Source organism: Scyliorhinus torazame, chromosome 3 (genome assembly GCF_047496885.1).
Source record: "Scyliorhinus torazame isolate Kashiwa2021f chromosome 3, sScyTor2.1, whole genome shotgun sequence".
Lineage (NCBI taxonomy): Eukaryota > Metazoa > Chordata > Chondrichthyes > Carcharhiniformes > Scyliorhinidae > Scyliorhinus > Scyliorhinus torazame.
Window position 1 is genome coordinate 142,672,480 of NC_092709.1, and position 15,134 is coordinate 142,687,613.

General features: G+C 47.3%; 1 protein-coding gene across 6 annotated transcripts in view; it reads right to left on the minus strand.

Moving 5' to 3' along the window:
- LOC140408721 (coiled-coil domain-containing protein 158-like) overlaps positions 1 to 15,134 on the minus strand; it is a 418,982-nt gene that overhangs the window by 125,364 nt on the left and 278,484 nt on the right. Inside the window, exon 18 of one of the 6 annotated variants that reach the window (XM_072496326.1) lies at positions 8,954 to 9,978. The exons of the other annotated variants lie outside the window; for them this stretch is intronic. Coding sequence (XP_072352427.1) covers positions 9,400 to 9,978 — 579 coding nt within the window. The 3' untranslated portion in view covers positions 8,954 to 9,399. Of the gene's footprint in view, positions 1 to 8,953; positions 9,979 to 15,134 lie in introns of those variants that run through there. 6 annotated transcript variants of the gene reach the window in all.

Below are 15,134 nucleotides of genomic sequence, written 5' to 3' on the forward strand. Positions count from 1 at the left end.
AGTTCAAATTTGACCTTTTCAAGCGTCAAGAATTCCAGCAGGTCCCCTCACCACGCCAGGGCACAGGGTGGAGAGGTTGATCTCCACCCTAAAGGATCTGCCTTCAGACGATCAACGAGACAAAGGTTGCAACATCTGCCTCCGCGCCCGTTTCCAACCCCGGCTGGTCCGACACCCCGAATATGGCCTCCCGAGGGCCCGGGTCCAGTTTCACGTGCACCACTTTAGAGATTACCCTAAACACCTCCTTCCAGTAATCCTCTAGCTTTGGACAGGATCAAAACATATGAACGTGGTTTGCCCACCATCTTCCACACCCTCAAAGAGCCGGCTCAGCCTCGCCCTTGTAAGGTGCGCTCTATACACCACCTTCAGCTGTATCAGCCCCAACCTCGCACACGAGGTGGAGGAGGTCCCACTCCGGAGCATCTCACACCAGAACCCCTCCTCCATACCCACTCCCAACTCTTCCTCCCACTTTGCCTTGATCCCTTCTAGTGGGGTCTTCTCCTCCTCCAAAATAGCCACATAAACTGCCGATACTACCCCCTTCTCCAGCCCCTCTGTCGTCAGTACCTCCTCCAGCAATGTGGAAGACAGCTCAACTGGGAAGCACTGTACCTCCTTTCTGGCAAAGTCTCAAACCTGCATGTATCTAAATATTTCCCCCTGCTCCAGCACATACTTCGCTCCCAGCTCCTTCAATCCCGCAAAACAACCCCCTAGAAACAAATCTTTTAGTGTCTTAATTCTTTTCTCATCCCATCTCCGAAAATTTCCAGCAGGGATTTCTTTTATGCAAAGTAAAGACATCTCCAATACACAAATCAAAAACTCGTGGAAGGTGGACTGGGTGGGAAGTTGGAAATCAGGGTCCCTGGAATCATGAGGGCAGGGGTAGGGGTGCTTTGTAATCTTTTAAAAAATATATATTTTTATTTGTATTTTCCAGTTTTTACAGATTTACAGTTCAAATGCCTCTGGTATATACAAACAAGTTTGTTTCTTATTGGGGGGTTGGGGACGATTATGCGGATCTGAGGGATATTTGGCCGGTTCGCGGGTACACACTGAATATGGGTAAAAGTGAGGTTATTGTGATCTGGGCGAGGGGACAGGAGAGGAGACTGGGGGAGCTGCCGTTTAAAGTGGTGGGGAGTGTTTCCGTTATTTGGGGATTCAGGTGGCACGGGGATGGGAGCAGTTACATAAATTAAATTTGACCCGGCTAGTTGAACAAATGATGGAGGACTTTCGGAGGTGGGTCATGCTCCCGTTGTCACTGATGGGGAGGGTACAAACCGTAAAAATTACGGTCCTCCCAAGGTTTCTGTTTATTTTCCAGTGCCTCCCTATTTTCATACCAAAGGCCTTTTTTAAGCGGGTGAATAGGATGATCTCTGGTTTTGTGTGGGCGGGTAAAACCCCGCGGATAAAGAATGTGCTGCAGGAGCGAAGCCAAGGAGGGGTGGTGGTGGTGTCGGTGTGGGAGCGGGTGGAGGCGGCATCATGTGAGGGCACATGTTAGGGGGCATTGGTAACGGCACCTCTGCCGTTCTCGCCGGCCTGGTACTCCACAAGCCCGGTGGTAGTGGCAGCCCTGAGAGTCTGGGGGCAGTGGCGGAAGCACATGGGAGAGGAGGGAGAGTCGGTGTGGGCTCCAATTTGTGGTAATCACCGGTTTGTCCCGGGGAGGCTGGATGGGGGGTTTCAGAGGTGGCAGAGAGCAGGGATTGAGAGGCTGGGGGATCTATTTATTGATGGGAGCTTTCCATGTTTAGAGGATTTGGAGGAGGTGTTTGAATTGCCGGGAGGGAATGGGTTTCGATATCTGCAGATAAGGAATTTTGCGCGAAGGCAGGTTATGACCTTTCCGCTTCTACTGCCACAGGGGATACAAGACAAGGTAGTTTCTAAAATGGGAGTGGGGGAGGGGGAGGTTTCGGATATCTATAAAGAACTCATGGAGTGGGAGCAAACTCAGATAGGTGAGCTAAAGTGTAAACGGGAAGATGAGCTGGGAGGGGAGGTAAAGGCGGGTCTGTGGGAGGATGCTCTGAGCAGAGTCAACACGTCCTCATCATGTGCCAGGCTCAGTCTGATACAATTCAAGGTGGCTCACCGGGCCCACATGACGGTAGCCCGGATTAGCAGGTTTTTTGGGATAAAGGACAAGTGTGTGAGGTGTGCGGGAGGGCCAGCAAACCATGTCCATATATTTTGGACATGCCCGAAGCTTAGGGGATACTGGCAGGGATTTGTGGGTGTCATGTCCATGGTACGAAAAACAAGGGTGGCGCCTGTGGTGATATACATCACTGTAAGTACACAAAGGGTTAATGTACATACACTACATCTAGCTAGACACTAGAGGGAACACCAGAGACATGACACACAGGCAGTCAACCAATAGGTCAGTAAGATAGGACACGGCCAATGGGCAGTCACGATACACACAGAGGTGACACTACCACAGGAGGGCGTTACACCAACCCATATAAAAGGACACTTCACACATGCTCAGTCTCTTTCCTGTGGAGACTCTCAGTGAGTACAGACACAGGGTTGATTGAACATCACTCCCATCTCATGGATTGTAGCATACTGGTTAGTCAGTCTGAGTAGCTATAGCAGGATTAACAGTAGCGTCGAATCCAAGTAGGAGAATTGTTAATAGTTTAAGAAATGTGTTAAAGCTATCTCCAAGTCTGAACCTTCCTTTGTCTGAGTGCACATCAAGGAAGCAGCTTATGCTACGACAAGAGCATAACAAAACATGGTACCAGTGAGTAACAGCGCCGAGTCCAAAGGTGGCGATTTTTGAAGTGTCAGAAGACCCGGGAGTACAGGGGCGAGAGAGACTGACGTTTTGGCCTGTGCCTCCTTGGTAGCCCGGAGATGGATCTTATTAGCATGGAGGGATTCGGAACGCCTGAAATCCAGGGTTTGGGTAACATGGTTGGGTTTCTCAGACTTGAGAAAATTAAGTTCGCCGAGAGGATCAACGTTAGGGTTCGTTCGGAGGTGGCAGCCGTTTATTGACTTCTTCGGAGAAAACTAAACTGTCAGCAGATTCAATAAGAAGGGGATGGTTCGGGGGTGGGGGGGGGGGGGGGGGAGTTAGGCTATTTTGTGTTCAGAGTAGTTGGGAACAATGGGAGATGGAGGGATGTGTTATGCACTGAACTATGTCTACATTTGTATTTGTATTGTTTATTGAATCATTAATGCCTTAATAAAAAAAATTTTTTTAAAAAAAGTTTGTTTCTTATTTACAATGCTTTTCATATGGGGTCCGTCCCCCCTCCCCGCCCTCCCCTTCCCTCGTTGGTAGTTTAGTCTCCCTCTTAGTGTTGCCGTCTGCACTGGGCGCCACGTACTGTGCTCCACTTTTTTTCTGTTGGGGCTTTTCACTTTTATTATTAGGGGAGAGGCTCTGTGGCCCCTCCACCCTCCCCTTGCTCCCGTGCTTCGCTCTGTGCTTCTCTCGGATTCCCTTCTCTCCCCCCCCCACCCCCCCACTCTTGCCCCTTTCTCTTGTGTGTGCCTTCCCTTGTCTTCCTCCCTCTCTTCCCCTCCCCCTCTTCCTAGTCGCTGTTGGCTATATCGGGCTGATGAATGGCCCCCACACTTTGTGGAAGCCCTCGTCCGACCCTCGGATGATGCACTTGATCTTCTCCAGGTGTAGAAATTCCGCCAGGTCTTCCAGCCAGTCTCCAGCTGTGGGTGGGGCTGCCGATCGCCTGCCGAGCAGGGTTCTCCGGCGTGCGATTAGGGATGCATCAGCCCTCTTCCCCATGTGAAGATCTGGCTGGTCCGATACCCCGCAGACTGCCACTCTCGGGCACGGCTCCACGCTCACCCCCCAACCTTGGACATCGCCTCGAAGAAGGTTGTCCTGAACCCGACAAGTCTGGGGCATGCCCAGAACATGTGGGCATGGTTGGCTGGGCCTCCCTGGCACCGTTCACATTTGTCCTCCATCTCCGGGAAGAACCTGTTCATTCGGGTTCTGGTCAGTTACGCTCTGTGCACCACTTTAAACTGCATGAGGCTGAGCCTAGCACAGGAGGAGGTGGAGTTGGCCCTGCTCAGTGCTTCGCTCCAGAGTCCCCCACCCACCTCCGTCCCCAATTCGTCCTCCCATTTCCGTCTGGCTTTGTCCAGTGGTAGTCTTGCATGGTCTACCAACCGTCCATATATGTTCCCACCGTTCCCCCCCCCCTTGCTGTCTATGTTGATTAGTTCCTCCAGCAGAGTGCCTCTCGGGGCCCTGGGGTATCTTGCCGTCTCCTTGCGGAGAAAGTGTTTAATTTGGAGGTTCCTGAGTTCCTGTCCCGTTGGAAGGTCCAAATCCTGTCAGCTCATCCAAAGTCGCAAGTCTGTGCCCTCTGTAAAGATCCCTAACCACTAGCATTCCCCCATCCTGTCTCCATTTTTTAAAGGTGACATCAAGCATGGCTGGCAGGAATTTGTGGTTACTGCAGATGGGGGCCATGGAGGCAATCTCGCATCTACATTAAGCAGCGAAATGGATCTATATGATCCGCATTCCATCGGGTCCTTGTCTTTTTTGGGTATCAGAGATGTTGGCGTAGGAGGCAGGGTGCCCCTCGCTAACGAGTGTGCGAACATGTCCCTTCGATGTGGGGTAAGGGAGGTGCGTATTTCTTATAGAAGTCCACCGGGAACCCATCGGGTCCCGACGCCTTCCCCGCCTGCATGGAGCTGATGCTCTCCATGATTTTTCCCAGTCCTACTGGTGCTTTCAGATGCCCCCCGTCTATCATCCCACATGACTGGCATGTCCAGTCCATCAAAGAACTGTTTCATCCCCGCATGAAGACCTTATCGGCCCGTGTCCAACCTCCACATGGGGCGCTGGGCACGGTCCGTCTCCAATCTCACATCTATGTAACGTGGAGCGTGGTCGGAGATAACTATTGTGGAGTATTTCGCTCTTACTATTCCTGGAAGCCCCGATTTCCCCACTGCAAAGAAGTCTATCCTCCAGTATGCTTTGTGGACCTGCAAAAAGAAAGAAATTCCTTCTCACTGGGGTGTAGGAACCACCATGGGTCCAACACCCCCACCTGCTCCATGAATGTTCCCAGTTCCATGGCCTTGGCCGTCCTTTTCCCCGATCTGGGGTTCGATCGGTTAGTCTGTGGGTCCTGTATGTAGTTCAAGTCGCCCCCATAATCAGTTGGTGCATGTCAATGTCGGGGATTTTAGCCATGGTCTTTTTTATGAAGCTTGTGTCGGCCCTGTTGGACGCATACACATTTACCAGAAACCGGTGCCCGTCTTGGATACCGCTGACCATGACGTACTGTCCCCCTTGGTCCGTAACCGTCCTTGTTGCCGTGGATCTCGTCCTCTTATTAACCAATATGGCTACTCCCCTGGCCCTCGTCCCGTAGCATGAATGGTATGTCTGTCCTACCCAGCCCTTTCTTATCCGCAGTCGGTCCTTCTCCCTCCGGTGTGTTTCCTGCAACAAGACTAGGTCGGCTTTCAGGCTTCTTAGGTGGGCGAAGACTCTGGATCTTTTCACTGGGGTGTTGAGCCCCGTGACATTCCAGGTGATAATGCTGGTGGGGACCTTTGACCCCCCTCTCCTGCGAGATCAATTATACTTACCTGGTGGACGTGCCCCTGCACTCCGGGTTTCCCTTTGTCCAGGGGGCACCCAACATGGCCGCAAACTGTGTGTACACCACATGGGTGCGTCCCTGCACTCCGGGGATTCCCTTTATCCAGGGACCCTTCAAAGTGTTTGCTTGCTGCGCCAATATGTTTCCTCACTCGCCGAAGCATGCACGAAGCCCAACTTATTTTTCCTTCTCTGCTCCTTCTGTGTTCTCTTTCCCCCCCGCCCCACTTCCCTGCATCATCCTTTCCCCATCTCCCCGTGCTTTCCTCTTCCCCGTTCTTGTGCCCCCCCTGCCCCCACCGGACCAGGTGCGCCACGGTCCGCCATGCTGTCTGCCTTCCCGTACTAGCTGTTTCTGCTCGTGTGGTGGTGCCCCTCCCGGGGCTGGTCTAGCCCCTTCCTTATGCCCGCTGACTGCCCGTTCTCCCTGTTTAAACCCTCACCTGCCTTTCCCCTGTCCTCGATTCTTTCTGTGACCCGGTCTTCCCTTTATGATCAGAACGAGGCAGCACAGTCCCACGCAAACATGTGCACTATCCATTGAGTCTTTTGTACTTTCATAGTCCTCCCCTGCACAATCCTCATCTTTGCTGTGCCTGTCCCTTGTCCCAGCAGTTGGTTCTCACAAATTCAGTTGCTTCCTCCGGGGAGTTAAAGTAGTGTTCATTTTTTTGGTACGTGACCCAGAGCCTAGCTGGGTACAGCACACCAAAACATACCCCGTTCTTGTACAGGGCCAATTTCGCCTGGTTAAACTTGGCCCTGCGTTTTGTTAGATCTGCCCCACTATCCTGATAGATTCGGATTTTGTGCCCTTCCCAGGTGCTTGCTTTTGTCTGGCGTGCTCACCACAGGATCCCCTCACGGTCCTGATGTCAGTGGAGCTTTGCGATAATCGCCCTTCGATGCTCCCCGGCCTTCGGTTTCAGTCTGAGTGGCCTGTGTGCTCTGTCGAGCTCTGGGGGTTTGGGGAAGATGTCTCTCCAGACTCAGTTGCCCAGCATTTGGGCACCATAGTCCATCAGGTCTTTGCACTTGATGCCTTCCGGCAGGACCACGATCCTGCTGTTTTGTCGTTGGGACCTGTTCTCTTGGTCCTCGACTTTCCCCCTTAAGACCCGCTGGGACGCCAACAACCTTTTCATTTCTGCCTCCAGGGCGACGGTTCTGTAGCTCTGGTCCGCCAAGGCCATTTCCAGGTTGAGGATCATCCTCTCCTGAGTCACCAGTTTCTTCCCCAGCCCATTGATTGCCTTCTGCATGGTGGCCATCGCCTCTGCCACCAGCACCTTGACCGTCACCTGGATTTCTATACTGATCGCCTCCTTCATGGCGGTCAGCTCCTTCATCAGGAAACTCTTTCATCCGTCTCCAAGTGGTGGGAGGGAAAGGCTGATGCTCCGGTCGTTGGCCGCCCTCTCTCGTGGGCTCGCCGCCTGCTGGTCGTGGCTCTTTCTGCCACTTCTGCCGTCTCTTCAGCCCTTCGAGCTCATATTTGGTGGCATCTTTTCTTGGTTGCCCTCCTTTTGCTGTTGAGGATTTTTTTTTCTTCGAACTTTCGACAGAATTCAACTAAAAGTGCCTTATTTTGTCCTGGTTCAGAGGAGAGCCACCTGACGTGTGTCCGCTCAGCACATCACCATCACTGGAAGTCTCTTGCAATATTTTTAAAAATTAATTTATGGGATGTGGGCATTGCTGGTTAGGCCAGCATTTATTGCCCGTCCCCAGTTGCCCTTCAGAAGCTAGTGGTGAGTTGCCTTCTTGAGCTGCTGCAGTCCTTGAGGTGCAGGTTCACCCACTGTGCTATTAAGGAGGGAGTACCGGGAAGTTGCCCCAGCGACAGTGAAGGAACGGCAATATATTTCTAAGTCAGGGTAGGGAGTGACTTGGAGGGGAACCTCCAGGTGGTGAGGTTCCCAGGTATCTGCTGCTCTAGTCCTTCTAGATGGTAGCGGTCATGAGTTTGAAAGTTGCTGTCTAAGGAACCTTGGTGAGTTACTGCAGTGCATCTTGTAGATGGTGCACACGGCTGCCACTGGTGGTGGAGGGTTTGAATGGTTGTGGAAGGGGGAGCAATCAAGTGGGCTGCTTTGTCCTGGATGGTGTCGAGCTTCTTGAGTGTTGGAGCTGCACTCATCCAGGAATGTGGAGAGTATTCCATACACTCCTGACTTGTGCCTTGTAGATGGTGGACAGGTTTTCAGGGTGAGGTGAGTTACTCACCATAGGATTCCCAGCCTCTGACCTGCCCGGGTGCCACAGTATTAATATGGCTAGTCCAGTTCAGTTTCTGCTCAAAGGTAACCCCCAGTATGTTGATTGTGGGGGATTCAGTGATGGTAACGCCATTGAATGTCTTTTAAAAAATATATATTTTTATTGAAGTGTTTGCAAAATTTTTATAACAATAACAAACGAAATAATAAAAACATAAACAACAACATGGTAAAATAGACATTTCCCACCCAACCCCTTCTGTACATCCCTTAACCATATTGCACCTACCCGCCCCCCTCCCACTTCGGAATGCTGCTTCTGCTGACATTTTAATTTTCCCCGAGAAAGTCGACGAGCGGCTGCCACCGCTGAGAGAACCCCAGCATTGACCCTCTCAAGGCAAAATTTATTTTCTCCAGCTTGAGAAACCCAGCCATGTCACTGACCCAAGTCTCCACACTCGGGGGGGTTTCGAGTCCCTCCACATTAAAAGGATCCATCGCCGGGCAACCAGGGTGGCTAAGGCAAAAACGTCGGCCTCTTTCACTCCCTGAACTCCCGGGTCTTTTCACACTCCAAAGATCGCCATCTCTGGACTCAGCACCACCCGCGTACCTAGAACCTTGGACATTGCCTTGGCAAACCCCTGCCAGAACCCTCCAAGCTTCGGGCATGCCCAAAACATGTGGACATAGTTTGCTGGTGTTATGGGCGAGGCTTTTCAGAACCCCAAAATGTATCATGGAGTTCAACCAACCTCTCCCTTTAATGGATTTGTTGCTTTTCCAAGCACACGGCTTTTTCCCTAGGTGTGCGATTACAATTATAGACACGTGGGTTTTTAAACACAAAACACTGTTTATTCCATGAACTCAACTTAACATCTTAAATAAACATTGGATCTCTTAACACCCCTTACTTCAAAGATAACTCAGAAAATATTGCAACAGTAAATAATTCCTTAAAATGTTTCTTCAAACTTCCAAGAGACTTAACACCTTTAAACAGTATCACATCAGGTTAAAGGTTTTACTATTACGAGTTTAAATCACCCAAATGATCCAGAGATAGTCTTTTATGGTAGACATCACAGCTCCCTGCAAAACAGACATCCCCCCAGCTCTTTTTAAACTGGAACTTAAAAACCTGCAAAAACCAAACTGCAAAATGGCTGAACTGAGCTGAGCTCCACCCACTCTTTGACATCACTGTTTGCGTAAAGGTACATTGCTTAAACATCCATGTCTTAAAGGCACTCTCGGATGACACCTCCCCCCCAAGAAAAAAAAATAAACCATCAGCTTCAAGATGGTTTTACTCTTCACTTTCGCACCATCCACTAAGAAATGCCACAGCAAATATACCTTTTCGGTTTTTTTAAAAAACAACGCATGCAAACAGGTATAATAATATAGTCCATTTTTCTTTGCTCTTCTTCCTCCAGTCTCTTTGAACAAAGACTCTGCACGATCCATCCATTCCTCTACTCCTCGGCATTTCTCTTTAGAATCAGATAATTTAGTTCAATCTGACCCCAGAGTCCCTTGCAATTCTCCAATACAGGAACAATGGTGATCACAGCTTTCAGGGCAGTCAAATGCCTGTTGAAAGTCTGCTGTCCATTGAAATTTTTTAGCTTTCTTTAGCAAGTCCATCAGTGGAGTAATCACGCCACAAAACCTTTGCACGAATGTTCGATCAAATTCATTCATGCTAAAAAATTGTATTATTTCACTTCGTCTTGAAGGTATCGAAAACTCCTCAAGGAAAGTGATTCGGGCTTCTCCAAATTCACTTTCGGCTAGGTTCATCACCAAACACGCCACCTGAAGTCGATCGAAGAACTCCTTACAATGTTTTAAAGATTCTTTCCATGTCTGGAAGTTGTAAATAAAAGCAGATTGTTCCACTTTCTCCATGCAATCCTTCAATGGTGGGAAAGGATAAGAGTCCGTTCTTGTAACTGCATTCACCTTTCTATAGTCCACACACAACCGTTGGGTACCGTCTGGTTTAGGTACCATCACTATGGGTGAGCTCCATTGGCTGCAATCCACTTCAATTATGCCATTCTTCAGCATACTCTCAATCTCTCTGTTAACCTGTACCAATTTTAAAGGATTAAGTCTATATGGATGTTGTTTGATAGGAACAGCATTTCCCACATCTACATCACGTATAGCCATTTTAGTACTTCCCAATTTATCTCTACAAACTTGCCCATATGATATCAATAACTCTTTCAGGTCAGTTTGTTTTTCCTCTGGAAGCTAATTTAACAATTCATCCCAATTTTTAAGAACATCCTCATTTTCCAATGTAATTTGAGGTATGCCAAATTCAGTCATCTGGATTTGGTCATCACTTTGAGTTAGAATCATTGAAACCTCCTTTTTCTCTCCTTCCCTTTCAAAGTACCTATTAAGCATATTCACATGACATACTCGGTGAGTCTTCCTTCTATCTGGTGTTTTTACCACATAATTCACCTCACTTAATTTCTTTTCAATCTGATACGGTCCACAAAACCTAGCTTTTAAAGGCTCACCTACCGCTGGTAACAACATTAAAACTTTATCCCCACTGGCAAAACTACGAACTTTGGATTTCTTGTCCGCTCACTACCCGTTTCATCACATTTTGTGCAAGTTTCAAATGTTGTCTAGCCAATTCACCTGCTCTATTTAATCGTTCTCTAAAATTTGACACGTAATCCAATAGTATAATTTCCGATTTCTCACCCACCAGTTTTTCCTGAATCAATTTAAGTGGCCCTCTTACCTCATGACCAAAAATTAGTTCAAAAGGACTAAATTTGGTAGACTCATTAGGTGCATCCCTAATTGCAAACAAAACAAATGGGATTCCTTTATCCCAATCCTCTGGGTAATCTTGACAATACGCCCTCAACATTGTCTTTAATGTCTGATGCCACCTTTCTAACGCTCCCTGCGATTCTGAATGGTACGCAGTTGATTTAAATTGTTTTATTCCAAAGCTATCCATAACTTCTTTGAATAACTTTGAAGTAAAATTTGATCCTTGATCCGATTGAATTTCTGTGGGTAGTCCATATCGAGTAAAGAATTTAAGTAACTCCTCCACAATCCTTTTAGCTGTAATATTACGTACTGGAATGGCCTCTGGAAACCTAGTAGACACATCCATTACAGTCAAAAGATATTGATTCCCACTTTTTGTTTTAGGAAGCAGTCCTATACAATCGATTAGGACCCTTGTAAAAGGTTCCTCAAATGCTGGAATGGGTATTAAGGGCGCTGGTTTTATCACTGCTTGAGATTTCCCTATCACTTGACATGTGTGACATGATGGACAAAATTTAACTACATCTTTATGTAGTCCAGGGAATAAAAATGTTTCTGGATTTTAGCTTGAGTTTTCCTTATTCCTAAATGACCTCCCACTGGTACCGCATGTGCAACTCGCAACACCTCCTTTCTATACCCTACCAGCAATACTACTTGATGAACTTCTGCCCACTTTTCATCCGCCTGCCTATGTACAGGTCTCCATTTTCTCATCAAGACATCATTTTTGCGGTAATAACACTCTGGTATACTCTCAGATTCCTCCTCCGTATATGCTTTCTGATATATCCGTTTTATTTCTACATCTTTCCGTTGTAACTCCGCCAATTTTTCTGAACTAAAAATATCCACCTCATCCTCCACCTGTTCTTGTTCTTTTTCAACCATCTGATCAAAAATCGTTTCTGATAATTGCACTTCAACTTCATCTTCACTCTTTGATTTCTCCTCTTGTCTTAACCTGTGACTTTGCGACCTTGTCACTGCACAATCCAGAAAAATCCCAGGATATTCGTCCTTCAACACTTCAGTTGTCTGATTTTCCACTGGCATATCAACCACCGTAGGCATCATTCCCACCTGCGATCCAGCTATATCATTGCCCAAGATAAACTGTATTCCTGGACAAGATAGTTTCTCTATTGCTCCTACTACCACTTCACCACTCTTCACTGGACTTTCCAACCTTAACTTATATAATGGAACACGACTCCTCTCACCCTGAATTCCACATATCACCACCTTTTCTGGCAACATTCTTCCCAAACTACATAATTCCTCATCTCTTATCATTAAAGATTGACTAGCCCCTGTATCTCTTAAAATTGTGACTTCTTTACCTGCTCCTCCTGATACACATGTGTAAACTTTACCCACACAAGTAAATTCTTTAAAGACATCTGGCACCTTCTTAACAATTACTTCTTGAACAGGCTGTACAATCGTTTGCACCTCCTTCGCTTCCCTTGGGCTTTCCTTTACCACTCTAACAAACCCCACTGTCTTATCCTGTTTTGCCACATCAGCCTTCCCAGTGCTTTTCTTCAACCACCAACGCTGTGACTTTACATGGCCTAGTTTATTACAGTGAAAACATCTGAAACTTTTCATTTCTTTTCCACCCTCCTGGATTTCTTTTTTACTCTGAGGTACACTCTCTCTATTGTCTCCCATCAGATCACCTTTACCTTTACCACTTGAGTATTTCTCAAGTCCCCAGTTTCTATCCCTCACCGGCTGAAACTGATGTCGGAAACCAATCTTTGATTGATGAACCAATTCATAATCATCTGCCATTTCCGCTGCTAATCTTGCAGTTTTAACCCTCTGTTCTTCCACATGAGTTCTCACCACATCAGGAATTGAATTTTTAAACTCCTCCAAAAGTATAATTTCTCTGAGAGCGTCATACGTTTGGTCTATTTTCAAAGCCCTTATCCACCTCTCAAAATTACTCTGTTTGAGCCTTTCAAACTCCATGTATGTTTGACCAAATTCTTTCCTTAAATTTCTAAACTTTTGTCTGTAAGCTTCAGGCACTAGGTCATATGCACTTAAGATGGATTTCTTCACCTCCTCATATGTTCCAGATACCTCCTCCGGTAGTAATGCAAACACTTCACTAGCTCTACCTACCAGCTTTGTTTGAATCAGTAACACCCACATGTCCTGTGGCCATTTCATTTGTTTAGCAACCTTCTCAAATGAAATGAAAAAGGCTTTCACTTCCTTCTTGTCAAACCTTGGCAATGATTGGACATATTTAAATAGATTCCCACCAAGCCTTTGACTATGACGCTCTTTCTCACTATCCTCATCACTATCATCCAACTGTACGTTTCTCTTTACGCCTGCCAATTTTAACTGATTGTCATATTTCATGGCCATTTTCTGAAGTTCTGAAGTTCTTTATCTTTATCTCTCTTTACCTCTCTTTATCTTTTTGTTCTACTAGGGCTATTCTTTCTTTTCTCCTTTCTTCTCTCTCCTTTTCATTTTCCTCTCTCTCTTTCTCTTTTTTTTCCCTCTCTCTCTTCTTTCTCTTTCTTTTTCATCTCTTTCACTCTCGTATTCCAGCCGCTTTAATTCTTTCTGATGTTCCATTTGTTTAAATTGCAACTGAATTTTTGCCATTTCCAATGAGTCAAACTCTATCTCAGTCAACTTTAAATGCTTAACCACCGCCATAATTACCTCACCTTTTCGCATTTTATCAGGTAAGGTTAACTGCAATGTTTTTGCCAAATCTAACAGTCTGCGTTTCGTTTCTGCCCGGAAAGAACTACGTGTGACATTCTCCACCCCCAAAAACTTCTGAGCCTCTGAAAGAGCCATTGTTCACAACACTCTCCCCACTTAAACTAAAATACCACACCGGAACAGCAAAAATCCTTCACTGTCTTTTAGTTCACAAAAGCCAATCCAAGAGATAGACTTTTATCCCCCTCGAGCCCCCAATTGTTATGGGCGAGGCTTTTCAGAACCCCAAAATGTATCATGGCGTTCAACCAACCTCTCCCTTTAATGGATTTGTTGCTTTTCCAAGCATACGGCTTTTTCCCTCGGTGTGGGATTAAAATTATGGACATGTGGGTTTTTAAACACAAAGCACTGTTTATTCCATGAACTCAACTTAACATCTTAAATAAACATTGGATCTCTTAACACCCCTTACTTCAAAGATAACTCAGAAAATATTGCAACAGTAAATAATTCCTCAAAATGTTTCTTCAAACTTCCAAGAGACTTAACACCTTTAAACAGTATCACATCAGGTTAAAGGTTTTACTATTATGAGTTTAAATCACCCAAATGATCCAGAGATAGTCTTTTATGGTAGACATCACAGCTCCCTGCAAAACAGACATCCCCCCAGCTCTTTTTAAACTGGAACTTAAAAACCTGCAAAAACCAAACTGCAAAATGGCTGTACTGAGCTGAGCTCCACCCACTCTTTGACATCACTGTTTGCGTAAAGGTACATTGCTTAAACATCCATGTCTTAAAGGCACTCTCGCATGACACTGGGCTTCCCGGACACCTCACACATCTATCTTCTACCACGAAAAACTCGCTCATCCTCGCCGCCGTCATGTGTGCCCGGTGCACCACTTTAAACTGTATTAGACTGAGCCTGGCACATGATGAGGAGGAATTAACCCTGCTTAGGGTGTCCGCCAACAGACCCACCTCGAACTCCCCACCTAACTCCTCCTCCCACGTGCCTTTCAGTTCCTCCACTGGGGTTTCCTCCGCCTCCAACAACTCCTGATAGACATCTGACACCTTCCCTTCCCCCACCCAGATACCAGAGACTACTCTGTCCTGTATCCCCCGTGGCGGCATCAGCGGGAAAGCCAACACCGTTTCCTCAGAAAGTCCCGCACTTGCAAGTAGCTGAAACCGTTCCCCGGCGGCAGCTTGAACTTGTCCTCCAACGCCTTCAGACTGGGAAAACTCGTCTATGAATAGATCCCCCATCTGTCTAATTGCTGCTCTCTGCCAGCTCCGGAACCCGCCATATATCCTGCCCAGTGCGAACCTGTGGTTATTGCAAATCGGGGTCCAGACCAACGCACCCTCCACCTTCTTATAACTCCTCCATTGTCCCCAGATCCTCAATGCCGCCACCACCAACGGGCTAGTGGTGTAACGGGCCGGCGAGAATGGTAGAGGTGCCATTACCAGTGCACCCAAACTGGTGCCTTTGCATGACGCCGCCTACATCCACTCCCATTACGACCCCTCCCCCACCACCCACTTTCTAATCATCGCTATATTCGCCACCCAGTAGTAGTTGCAGAAGTTCGGCAGCGCCAACCCACCCTCCCCCCGACTGCGCTCCAACAACATTTTCTACACTCGCGGGATTTTATTTGCCCATACAAAGCCCGAAATAATCTTATTCACCCGCTTAAAAAAGGCCTTAG